Source organism: Seriola dumerili, unplaced genomic scaffold, assembly GCF_002260705.1.
Source record: "Seriola dumerili isolate Sdu_G_001 unplaced genomic scaffold, Sdu_1.0 BDQW01000068.1, whole genome shotgun sequence".
In the NCBI taxonomy this organism is placed as follows: domain Eukaryota; kingdom Metazoa; phylum Chordata; class Actinopteri; order Carangiformes; family Carangidae; genus Seriola; species Seriola dumerili.
The window spans coordinates 14054638-14067379 of NW_019174323.1; the positions used below are offsets into that span (position 1 = coordinate 14054638).

At 41.5% G+C, this 12742-nt stretch overlaps 2 protein-coding genes across 2 annotated transcripts; one reads left to right on the top strand and one right to left on the bottom strand.

The window, feature by feature from the left end:
• Positions 1–102: 102 nt before the first annotated feature.
• LOC111219645 (radial spoke head 10 homolog B-like) lies at positions 103–5886 on the top strand. The gene is made up of 18 exons (XM_022742357.1): positions 103–362; positions 499–574; positions 665–733; positions 986–1159; positions 1237–1322; positions 1402–1522; positions 1715–1891; positions 2038–2143; positions 2256–2371; positions 2461–2650; positions 2780–2885; positions 3448–3527; positions 3876–4024; positions 4284–4388; positions 4538–4669; positions 5034–5106; positions 5247–5443; positions 5806–5886. The coding sequence occupies exons 1-18, from the start codon at positions 103–105 to the stop codon at positions 5815–5817; spliced, it is 2229 nt and encodes a 742-aa protein (XP_022598078.1). The 3' UTR covers positions 5818–5886.
• Positions 5675–12261, bottom strand: dlgap5 (DLG associated protein 5). The gene is made up of 19 exons (XM_022742359.1): positions 12194–12261; positions 11141–11383; positions 10719–10906; positions 10495–10560; positions 10346–10385; positions 10149–10241; positions 9928–10026; positions 9688–9762; positions 9552–9589; positions 9194–9441; positions 8890–9063; positions 8695–8783; positions 8374–8534; positions 8181–8282; positions 7806–8061; positions 7066–7688; positions 6769–6934; positions 6376–6419; positions 5675–6222 (listed from the first exon to the last, which is right to left on the bottom strand). Exons 2-19 carry the CDS (start codon positions 11376–11378, stop codon positions 6109–6111), a joined length of 2814 nt encoding a protein of 937 aa, XP_022598080.1. The 5' UTR covers positions 11379–11383; positions 12194–12261; the 3' UTR covers positions 5675–6108.
• Between the last annotated feature and the right edge of the window lie 481 nt (positions 12262–12742).

The following is a 12742-nucleotide window of genomic DNA, read 5'->3' on the forward strand; positions in this document are numbered from 1 at the left end:
TGTCCTTTTTGACTGAGTAAAGTTGCCGTAGTTGTAACCGTCCTTCGTCGTTGCCATGGAGAGGAGCCTAGCGTTGTACGTGAGATACATAAACGGAGCAAAATGACACAGGGGAAAGACGAGAAGAAAACTACGACAATAAGTGGTAAACATAAAAACAAGAAGAAATGTGGAAACGCGGATCCGGAACAGACAGCGGAAGGATGGGAAAAAGGAAAGTTAGTGAGCTGCTCTGGTAGTTTAAAGGTAAATTCAGCGGATGTGGAACCGAACCAAACCAACCTCCACCCTGCTAGCGACGAGCAGCCCGAACATGATGACATTTGTGAACTCCCCACACTATTTAACCTAACTATTCAGAGGTAAATCATCACGCAACATTGATTAAATTAAACTAATCATAACCTGCCTGGATAAAGTAAATGCATTTCCAAGGACTTGTGGCAGTGAGGAACTGGTTGTGTCTGAGGTGTTAACTCTGGTGTCTCTCACTGACAGATATGAAGGGGAAACCTGTGACGGCCAGTCGCATGGGGAAGGTGTTGCTTGTTTTGAAGGAGGACATATGTACAAGGTGCAAAAGCAAATAACACTACATTTTGAAAAAGTTGGAAAAGCTTATAAATTTGATTTTATAATACAGTATGCATACTTTTTTGTGAAGGGTATGTTTACTAAGGGACTAATGAATGGAGCAGGTGTCTTCACGTGGGCAGGTGGGATGAAATATGAGGTAGGGTACTGTTATTAAATTTTATTATATTTCATATTTATATTTTCTTTATATTGTAATATATAAAATATGTTTTATTTACTAATGAACTTAAATTTGATTGATAACTCGTGTGTACATTTCTCAACATGCATCTTGTATACATGCAAAATAATAATAAAACTGAGAAAGGCGTAGAATGAGAGTATGATAATATGGTTATAAATGCTCACATCAAAATCTTGAATTAAATTGAAGTTTCTAATCCAACAGGGAGAATTTGTGTGTAACATTCCCATGGGCCAGGGTGCCTACACCTGGCCAAATGGCAGCACCTATACAGGCGAAGTGTACAATGGTATACGACATGGGACTGGAATTTACAAATGTGCCATAAACGGTGTGTTATACAGAGGGCAGTGGGATCAGGGCAAGAGGCACGGAAAGGTATGATTCACCAATTTATTATCAGGAATAGTCGTTCCTGTTTTACTTTTTTTTTTAATTGGTCGTCTTTGTGTTAGGGTGTAGTGTATTATAACCAGGATAAAACCTCTTGGTACAAAGGAGACTGGGTGAAGAACAACAGAGAGGGATTGGGAGAGAGATGGTATGTACAAGAGTAAATGATCTAACCTGTTGCCTGAGTTACATTTGAACTTCTAAAGGTAACATCTGTTTCTTAACAGCTACCCTTCTGGCAACATTTACTCTGGTGAGTGGAAGAACAACCTGAGACATGGAGAAGGCACGATGCGGTGGCTAAAGCTGGGACAGCAGTATGTTGGGATGTGGCAGGATGGAGTCCAGGTATGAAATCATACATGCATACTGTAGCAAATGATCCTGTATTATTATCCCAGCCCTCTCCTAGATTGACAGTTTGTTTATTATCGCAAAGACATTACAGTTATTCCAGGAAAATAGCTTTGTATCCCCCCTAAAACACCAAGCTTGCTATATGTTTTTGTTGTGAATCACATGAGCTCACTTCTTTTGCAGCATGGGCGAGGAACACACATCTGGATCCTGAGGCGAGCTGATGGATCCCAGTATTCCCAGAGTAATCGGTACACAGGGGATTTCGTTCAGGGTCAGAGACACGGACTTGGAACGTTTTACTACGCTGGTGGTGCAATCTATGAAGGAGAATGGAAGAACAATAAAAAAGATGGGAAGGTTAATTAGAGATACAGAATTGTCTGTCAATGTCTATATGCATATGTCTCCAAAGGTACTCATCATATTCAGTAACACATCTACAGTGATCCTAAGATGATGTAAATTGTTACACACTAAAAGTGACTGTGCTTTATGGTTCATAGGGAAAATTCACTTTCAAGGATGGGCATGTTTTTGAAGGGGAGTTTGTGGATGATCAGATGATGACACCCAACTTGGATGGAAACAGAGCTCCCACTCCTCTGTGTGGTAAACACCTACAGCACATAGCTCCATTTAAAATGCTCAGTCTGCCAACAAGGAGATACTTAACAGTGTCACAGTCTGAAAACCTGACCTTTAATTTTGCATCTTGTTACAGGTGCATTTCCATTGTTAGGTAGTGATTCATCTGCCTTAGGACCAGACATGGCTCTGAACATTGAATGTCTTCTGGATAAAATCCCTGAGAGAAAGCGTGACACGGAGCGCAAACAGGTAAGGTCCCACTTTATTGTAACACTGTCAACATACAGTATGATTTTAACCCTTGATCCTTATTTTCAATCCTGTGTCCTGAGTAACAGGTGGAGTTTGTGATACTGAGGAAAGACATGGAGCTGCGGTCCATCTATAGTTTCTACAGCAGACTTGGTCTTGCCCACTCGCTAGATAACACCTTCCTGCTGTCCCACCTGCAGCTGTGGCGCCTGCTCAAAGACTGTCACATCCACCATCACGACATCACGCTGACACAGATAAACCATTTTATCAAAGGTGAGAGGGACCGCCATTCATAGTCTCTCTTACACCTCACATATACAGGATACTGATAGTTTCATAATTACAGTATTTTTGGGATACTTGAACACTGTGGTTAATGTTGTCGTTCTTTGTGTGCCCCAGAGGATGCCACTGCAGAGATCCACTGCCCGTTTACCCCTGTGACGCTTCGTAGGCTCCTCAGCTGTCTAGTGATCGTGGCCTACCACATCTATAATAAGGACATGGTGTAAGGAATAGAACCTGCTCCAACAGATCATCACCAGTAGATTGGAAATCTCAGTTGTGCAGTCGTTCCTCCACTGACACTGAGAGGGCTGACATGATATTTTGGTTCAGACATTCATGACCATCTTCAAGATTAACTGTAATAACTCTTTTGATTCTATTTTCTTCAGGTTAATTGGTCCAGTACAAAATACGTTGCAAAATTCTGACTCTGACTCAGCTGTACTTTTTGTATTAGGCTAATTAACAAATGTTAGAATGCTAACAAAGCTAAATTGGTAAACATTACACCTGCCTAACATAATAGTGATGTTAGCATGTTAGCGTACTGATATTAGCATTTAGCTCTAAGCTCCTCTTTGAAGGCATGCGGAGCCACTAGCTTGATGGCAATGAATTTCAAACTTTATCCAATCTAAAAAGGTTAACACTAAAATGTGCTAAAGTGACCTTAGAGTTCACCAATCACCATCGCACCAAGGAATAACACAAAGACAAGATTGTAATAGAAAACTTTTTTTTTTTCCTCTGTAACTCGTTTATACTTTGCATACTTTTCACAGGTCACAGAATTACCTTTTGGCTGCCTGCTTATCCAAACTGATAACAGACGACATCCTTCCTAATGCTAAGAAAGTAAAAGGTGCTAACATGCATGTACACAAATTAGATGAGAGAGGAACCTGCAAGCTGATTTATTACAGCATGAAAAGTGTCAAATAGGGACATTAGAAAGCTCCCAGACAGGAGAGCCAGTTATTTAATAAGATTTAGTGCAAAACATTGGAGAAAAAAAACAAACAATTACTGCAGATGTTTTTGTCCATCAGGTCCTTATAAGTTTGCAGGTTCCTCATTTTCCTGGTGTTTTTCATGTTTTTTCTGAGAGGACACACCTACAGAAACTGATGGTGTTGTATTCAACACCCTTTCTTAGCCATATATTATTGAGTAATAGCTGTGCTCACTAAGTATACCTGTGTATATCCAGGCTTCCTGTTTGGAGAGCCACACCTTTCAGTGGCGGCTGGGAATTACATGAAGAGATGTTGGGAAGTTTACCAGGTTTACTGCAGTGTCCACGCAGCTCTGGGAGATGACCAGACCATGACCTACAGACACATGCTGTGGATGTTCAAGGTGCAACAGACTTCCTTACAATTTTAAATAGTTTTGAGTTGAATTTATAAAAGGTTAAAAAAATACATCAAACTATTGCATGGCTGTTTTACCCACTGAAAATGATGTCGCCTACTTTTCAGCTACAAGTCTCCCTTACCAAGAACAACATATCACACTCAGGATTAATTAGAAACAAATGTCAGTCACATACATAAAATGTATAATTCCCACCTTGTTTAAGACTCGGTGTTGATAAGTTTATTGTAACCCCTGCAAGGATCTTCGTCTGCTGGACGATAAGCTGACCACAGCGAGGTTACTGAAGATCATCACTGCAGAGTGCCGTGACCCCAACAACCTGTCCTCCTGCCTGAATCTGGAGGTCTGCCTGTAGGCTTTACACCAGCTGACTCATCAATCATTTTTTTCAATGCCCATTGAAAGATTAGCATTCATCCACCTACCTCAGTTCGTGTATTCCTTTCCCTCCTCTGTATCACTTTTGTTGTCGTCTCTCTTTTTCTGCTGCAGATTACATTCCTGGAGTTTTTTGAGGTACTTCTGGGCTGTGCTGAGGTGAAATGTCAGGGGGTTTCTGAAAGTCTGCCAGAGCGCCAGCCCCTGTCCAGATCTAATGCTGAGACCAGCGGAGATCTTCCCGAGGTGAGTGTAGTCTTTGCAGCAAACCTTTAAATACTTGTTCTGTCCAGGTGGCACCTCTGAAGAATTCCCCCATCCCTCCTGAAATCTCCAACCCTAAATCAGCAGGGATTAGTTGCTACAGGCAATCTAGCATGCAAAACAAATCAACATTTATCTTAATCGCTGCACCAGATGTTTTTGATTGAGGCACCACTTCACATGCAACACGAATTTCATGAGTATCTGTATCAGAAAGACATCCCAATATCCTGTATTAATAGCAATGTTGTTACACCCTTGCTGTTGATATTAATGAAGTGTGTAATAAACTTGGCTATATGGTTTTCTCTTAAATCTTTATAATAGTATTTACATCTTATCATAGATCCCTGCTCAGGACATCTCACAGAGTCAACAAGATGTCAAGACTAAAGTCGATAAGCAACTTTGGTCTGCAGGTTTGTAATGTTGGCTTTTATTTTATGTTGGGAAAGATATATAGTATCGACTAGAAAAAAATCATAAAACTCAAAAACTATGAAACACCAGCTAATGTTTGGTCTAATATGTATTAAAACATGTATTATATTTCTTCTAGAGTACACAGAAGAGCATAAAGGTGAGGGGAAGGGAATGCAAACCAGAAGAATGGAGGCCAAAAACCAGACAGTTCATCAGTTCTTCTACCACTTTTTCTTCCCTGCGTTTGACCATCACCAGTTGGTGACTAAAAACATGGAGGAAGACAAACTGCCAGGAGGCCGAGTTACATCACTAAAGCCCAATAAGAGCCAGGTAGACTACTTTTACTAATTCCAAGCTAAGATTTATTTGTTTTTGTTGGGTCAGTGTATTGGTTTTTATGTAATGAATCTTTATCCATGAGATTTAATCAGGCAGTCTTCATGAACCAACTTCTTTTTTTTTACTGTGTTTTATGCCTTTTCTCATTTTACACACATAACCAACATTAGTTAAAAGTCTAAGCAACAATATAATACTGGCTTAGTATTACAGTGTTTCAATTTATATATTATAATGAAATGAATATTGACAAGTCAAGCAATACTTCTTTAGCATAAATACTGCCACCAGATGGCGCCTTTCGCTTTTCCTTTCTGGCTTTCCGTCCACTTATCTCTGCTTCACATTTGCAGATGCAGCAGTGAAACCTGATGAACGCAGGATGAAGACAACAGTCCAAAACTGAACAAAATGCCTGGAGCCTTCAAATGCAGTAATAAAAGCATCGAGAGTGTCGCTGATTTGTTGGATGTAAATGAGGAGTAGTGGTCGTTTCCTTGTTCTTAACTAGAACTTTAATCAAACCATCTTGTAAGATAAAACTATTTTCCAGTAATCTAAAAATAAATGTCAAAATCACTCAAATACATTTTTTCTCAAAGGATATAACAAAGTTAGTGAATACATGTTAAAATTTAAAATAGAAAAACAGTTTGCTACACATTAGAGGGAGGGGTGAAGACCATGAGGTCACTTGGACAAACTGACTGGCGTATCCGTTCCTTTGGGTCCGGGGTGAAAAGAAGCAGGGCAGACTCTGCCGTCCGAACCTAAAAAATGCACCAAGAAAATTCAGAAATAATATTTAGCAATGTTAAGGCTGCAATAAAGAAACAAAAGTATTAGTTAAGAGTATAGGTAACTGTTCAAAGTCAATATTTGGAAGATAAGAAATTTAAAAAAAAAATGGAAGAAACTTTAACCTGTGGTGACACTGTGGTTAACACTGAAGGCACCTCTGGCATTGCTGTGGCAACAGTGAGAGAGTGAGCATAACCGTGAGCAACAATAGTAAAAATGTGCAATTTGTAACAGTTTAAAATCAACCAACGCCAGAAGAAAAACCACAAAATCACAACATTTGTACTTAAAGCTGCAGTATGCAGATCTGATGTCTCAGGCTTGACAGTTAAAACTATTTTTTTTTTTAGATCTGAATTTCTTTTTAAACTACTACTTCTCAAATTCCTATTATATAAATTCATTTCTTCAAATGTCAATATGCCTACTGCAGCTTTAAAACCCATTAGTGTTGTTAAGGTAAAAAGTGTACCCAGCGTGTGTGCATGCACAGTGCCTATGGGTATAAGTCGTACCTGGTTCTTGTTGAGTTAGCAGATCCTCAGATTGACTTCTGGGACTCTCCATCTCCACATCCACTGCCATAGGTGACAGTGTGTCTATGGCAACTGCCCCCCTTGGTGACAGGCTGCATCTCTGTGATGGCTGAAGGTAACGCTCAAAGTCCAACCCAGGAATTTCCTAAAGTTACAAGAGAATTTGTTTATTGTATAGACAGAGAAGACTGGATCACTCAAAGCTGTGATCCAAACAACCTCTGAGTGTGAGATTTTTCAAAACAGAATTCTAGTGAAGCCAGAGAAATTGTTTACCTCAACAACTGAGCTGTCTGGTGTACAACACACAGACTCTTGGGCCTCTACGTGGCCCTGCACAGCAGCAGGGGGGGAGATGGGAGGCTGGCTAGGACTCGCACAGGGTGATAGCGAGAAACTCAGAGATGATGAGGGCTCAGGGGCCTGGGAGACAGGAGGTGTTCTGCGTGGAGAGAGGGAGCGTCTTGGAGAGACAGGGATGTCAACATCAGCAGCTTCAGCTGGTTCGTCTTTCGCCTCAACTACAGAAATGGATGGCAGTGAATGTACTGGTCTAGAGACCGGTTCTTCCTGTTGTGCAGTGCTTCCCTCAGGCTGGGTGTTGTCTGAAAGCACTTCTTTGACAGGTGAGAAACAGACATTTACAGTGTCCTTTCTCTCCTGGGGCGGCTGAGGAGTGCCTCCCTGAGACTTTGGTGCTTGTGCTGGGGTTTGGTCAAGGGTGAGACGCAGGTGGGCAGGAGTGAGAACGGGCTGAGCAAGAGAGGCGACGGTCTGAACGGGAGTCTGTGCCAATGCAAGGGATCGTCGAGTGACTCTTCTGGGTGTGAGATAGTTGGAGCAGGGAGAGGCCTGAGGCAGCACAGCGGCACTCAGGCGGCTGGATCTTCTAACTGAACCTACAGAGACAACAATATGTATGAATTAGTTATTAACCCAAATCTTAAAGCTCAAGCAGCTGGGAACAGTACACTGTACTGGAAACAGCCTTTGGCGTGTAGTTACTTTTCTTTTACCTGGTGGTTTGGCTGGGCTCTCCACCTGGAAGAAGCCTCCATCAAAGACCACAGTGTCTGGCATTTGGGCCTCTTCTTGGGGTGGTGGTCCCTGAGAGTTCAGGCTGGGGTCATCCTCACTTTTACCAGCATCCTCTGTGGCTTTCTCTGCCTCAGCTGCCTGCTGTCTGGCTTTCATGGCTGCTTTCACGGCAGCCAGGCGAGACTTGGCTGCTGCTTTGTTTCCTGTTGGCTTGGCAGGCGCAGCTGATGGTTTCTGTCAAAAGGACATGTGTTTTCAGACCATTGCACTTCTTGCTTCTTAACTTCTATGTAAACTCTCATGATGATGATGATGGAGTGTTCATGAATCTAAATTAATTTCAGAGTATTCACCTTCACTACTTTCCTCTGTCGTGGTGGGGGCTTGTGCTCCTCCACCCAGCCCCGGCCCTCTGCTTCCTTGAGAGCATCAAACTTCTTGTTGACATCCTCTACCTGACAAGTGAAAAAATATGTAAAATTGTGCTTCTCTTTATACATTTGGTGTCTGAAACAATGTGTTGTCCCTCTCCTGTGAGGCACTCACCTGGTAATAAACCATGTCCCAGAATCCCTGCAGGTCAGTGCAGGTGGTGATCTTCTCACCTCGGCCCAGCTCACAGTCGTCCACTAGACCACTGAACTGTTTAAAACGCTCCTTCATCAACAGCCTCGCTTGGCCGACAGCTGTACGCATACGGTCTCTCACTAAACAGACAGGAGCAATAAAGACACTTAATTACAATATTTCAGTTAGGGAATACTGGCATTTTTCCCCTGTTAGGAACACCACCACCTCCGTAGCAGCAAATTAAATAGTCGCATATTTAGGATGTCACTCTGCCCTTGTTAGAGAAGATACACTCACTCTCTTCTGGAATGGACTCATCCTCCACTTTGGACTCCCAGTGGACAGACAGAGTCGTAAGTCTGTCTGTCTCATTGGCAATTTCCGATCTGAATTAAAAAAAAAAAAATGAATGCATTTAAAACGCTGAATTAACTGAACAATTAATTATAAAACTAAAATATATGACTACAAGATTAAAAAAAAATATGTCACCTGAAGTATGGTACATCATGCTTTGATTCCAGGGGGCTGGCTGAAGTTGGAGGAGCCACTGTGGGAGATGTGCGAGGTGGGGAGCGGCGAGGGGATATAGAGGGAGAGGGTTCCCCTGGTCCAGACTGAGGCTCAATGTTGAATACAGGAGCTGGTGGAAGAGTGAAGCTGGAGCTGGGTAGGAAGAGTCACAACATGACATTTAGATGCAACAATATCACAACATGAAAGCTTTCCTGTATTTTAAATAGCTTAAAAAAAACAAACAATTAAAAAAATAGAAAAAGAGAGAAAACAGACTCACCTGGGTGTAAGGAAGGCCTCTGCTGAGCGAGGAGTGAGAGGCTCAAACTTGAAGGACGACAAGCCAACAGGAGCCTGGAAGACAAACCCCTTTGGGGCAAATGAAGAGACAGGAGCCTCAACAGGCTCCACAGCAGGGACAGAGTCGGCTGGAGCCTGGTCCACCATCATGTCCTCCTCCTCCTCCTCAGAGCAGGGCGTTGGGCTGGGAGGATGAAGTGTTTCCTCTGGCTCCTTCAGCTCAGGCTCCTACACAAGACAGTAACAGCAAACTATGTGATCAACAAGTTACTAGTAAAAATAAAAATAAAATGTCATCGCAGGTTGAACACCTTGCGTAAACTCACAGAAATGCTCACCTTGGGGACAGGAGCCTGGGTGGTGTCGTTGACATTCGCTGTATTAAAAAAAAAAACAAAATGCATTAAGAAACCGGGAAGAAATTAAAAACAATTGCTCATGTTCACATGTGAAACTATCAACTTTAAATGGTACCTTTGCAGTTTCTGTCTCTGCCAGAAGGAGGGGCCACAGGGTTGACAATGGCTCTACTCCTAGTGGTTCTTACATCTGTGGGTGGGAAGGGATATTCAACAGTAAGAGTGGTTTTCTAGAACAGTACCATCTTTCTCAGTTTGCTTTGACCATCATACCGCCAGTGGTCTTACAGTTTCAATGCCAAAGAAAAAAAAAAAACCTGCTTGAACTCTGGCCTTGGCTCTTTGAGTACGGTACCTGCAGCCTTGTCCTTAGTTTTGTCTTTCATCACAGGAACCGATGTAACAGGAGGCCTGTTGGCTGATCTGGTCGACAAAGCTCGTACAGCAGGCTCCACTACAGTAGGATGGCATGACACAGAGTGAGATGTAAATAAGGAAACACAATAGGGTAAAACCAACATGATAGCTGGTCTCAAGGTCCACTTAAGTGCAAGATTTTTTCTTCTTACTGGTTACCTGCAGAAACTTTGGTCTTGGTTGTAATTGGTGCCGGTGCAGGCTTGACAGGAGCCACCCGGGTCCTGGTTGATCTTTCCACAGCAGGTTGAGCTATAGGAAGAGCAACACGTCAGATATAAAGTCAAATAAAATCACCAGGTTGCAGGAGATAGTATGAATCATTTAAAATAAAAAGCAACATTCAATTAGTTTACCTTTCTTTGCCACAGTATTTGGGTCTTGTTTCTTCAATGGCTGTAGAGATTTGGGCAAAAGAAAAATGATGCAACAAAGTGCATAACAGCTTTTAATTTTATGGAAGTTAATATCAGAAAGATGTTCCAGATCAGAGAGAAAATAGTACCTGCGGCACTTGCTGTTGTTTCATTGAACGGGTGACTCTGGTACTCTGGGATGGGATCACTTTTGTCTGAAAGACAAGCATCATTAAATCATTAAAGTGAACCCAGCCACAAATAAGTTTCCCTTTGTTATTACTTATGTCTTCATATCCAGTAAGAACAAATAAAAGCAGTGGGGTAGGGGTATGAATTACAGTAACAAGTCTACTGTTGAGTCCTTGCTCACCTCTTTAGCTCTTTTTGGAGCAGCTGGGGCCACAGGTAGGGAAACAATGCTAATGGTGTCATTGGGATGATACAGGCCAGTCTTAAATACCCCTTTACGCTCCTTTTCTCTCTTTTCCTTCTCCTTCTCAAGAGCCTTCCGCTCTTTCCAGCGCTCAAGCTGTTTCAACCTCTCTTCTACTGCTATACCTGTGGACAAACAAGTGTGGGATAAGGCACAAGTTAGTCAGAATGATGGGCACAAAAAGGCAGAGCAGCCTAGTGATCACAGCAGGTTTTCTATACAAATGGCTGCTAGTCATTGTAACCCATTAAAGCACTAAAAAGACATGTTAATCATTAAAATGGAGGGTTATTGGTCATTGTACATGTGCACAGGTTATTTGGTTTGAGTTGAAGCTGTGATGGATATTGAAGCATTACTTTTAGCAGATTTTGCAATGTTCTGCGTCCTCTCTTTAATGATTGACATATTGGCAATCGCGATGGAGGTATCCAGGGAAGAGATATCCAGTTCAGGGAGTTTGTCCAGCTGCCTACGTGTGTTCACGGCCCGATCCCGATTCTCCTTCTGGGACTGAGACCTTCTGCGGGACATTTTTACCCTCAGCATAGACACACTGGTGTCCCGCTGGCGCAGGTGAGCAAATCGAGAGTCCATGTTATCTGGAATAATTATGAAGAGGTAGAGGATGTATTAGAGGAACACTGGATATGACAGTTATTACAGATTGTAAGGTGCATCACATACATGTAACTGTAACTGTCTCATTTTACTTTAAGTCAACAAATATTATAACGGCTACTGCAAGTGCCCATCAACAGTTAATAACATAATAACAACAGAGATTATTCAAATATCGCTACTTTAACGTTACATGATTACTTTACTTTATCCAGAACAACGCTTTTATATGACTTCTTGTGTCTCTAAATATGAATAAACTTGTTTTGCCTAACCTCAGTTACGGTAGCGTTAGCTAACAGGCTAACGTGACTGAATTAAACTACAGTAAACACCAAAGAGCCACGAGGTTAACCAAACCATAATAAGGGGAAGAAACACAAGAGCCAGAATATACAAACATAGGCCAGAATGAGTCAACACGTACAACTTTTGTATTTAGTGAGAAATACTTCGCCTGGATAATAAATGCAATATTTTACTAGCTTAAAGCAGTGATACAAAACTTTACGTTAACTTGTTTATCACGGCCCATATGATTACAATTTCACTTCGACCACTGACCATAAGGATTAACTAACATTTAGCTATCGGTAATTGATAAAGCCTGTGAAAACTTACGCTGCGTTTGAGCAAAATTGTGATTTTAATGCGTTAGCCACCTCAATTAGCTGCCCCGCAACGACTGATCGTGAAACAAGAGGAAGCGACCAACTAACTTAACTGTTGAATTAATAACGAAAGGCCTAAAACAGCTAATTAGACAACATTTAATTACACATTCGTCTTACCCCGTCCTTTCCAAAAAGCCTTAAAACAAACTCCTTCTTGGGACCGTCTTGTAAAAAACTAAGTAAACAAAAACTAAGAGGGCAACGGACGGACTCTGCTCAGCCGAAAAACATAACAATCATGGCGGGTGAGTTTTTGAAATTCACCTAAGGTGACGCTGATTGGCTGCAAGTCACGCGGCAACGATGAGCGCTGATTGGTTCTTTGTCTTCTTCTTTAGATGGTTTTTCTGTGGTAGTAACCCTAAGATTTGTCGCCCCCCTCTGGTCTGGAGTATGAAGTGTAAATTTAACAATTTATAACTTATCACTTTTATATGTTTTTTGTTTTGTCATTCCTTGCATAATATTAATTAAATAATTAAATAATATTTTCAATTCAAATCAAGTTTATTTAAAAGCACATTTTAAACAAATCAAAGTGCTGTACAATAAAATACAAAGAAATAACATGACATGATAAAAGCCAAAAGGAAACAGGAAACAAAGCAAGGAAACAAATTAACTACCCCATAGGCAGAGACAAAAAAGCACAGAGGCTGAAAGAGA

Excerpts from the sequence above, each read along its gene's own strand:
- LOC111219645 (XM_022742357.1), top strand. The coding sequence starts at position 103 with ATGACACAGGGGAAAGACGAGAAGAAAACTACGACAATAAGTGGTAAA. Across the intron at positions 363-498 it reads TTTAACCTAACTATTCAGAG|ATATGAAGGGGAAACCTGTG; the intron begins GTAAATCATCAC and ends TCTCACTGACAG. Across the intron at positions 1,523-1,714 it reads TGTGGCAGGATGGAGTCCAG|CATGGGCGAGGAACACACAT; the intron begins GTATGAAATCAT and ends CTTCTTTTGCAG.
- dlgap5 (XM_022742359.1), bottom strand. The coding sequence starts at position 11,378 with ATGGACTCTCGATTTGCTCACCTGCGCCAGCGGGACACCAGTGTGTCT. Across the intron at positions 6,935-7,065 it reads CAGACAGCTCAGTTGTTGAG|GAAATTCCTGGGTTGGACTT; the intron begins GTAAACAATTTC and ends TTGTAACTTTAG. Across the intron at positions 6,223-6,375 it reads TAACCACAGTGTCACCACAG|GTTCGGACGGCAGAGTCTGC; the intron begins GTTAAAGTTTCT and ends TGCATTTTTTAG.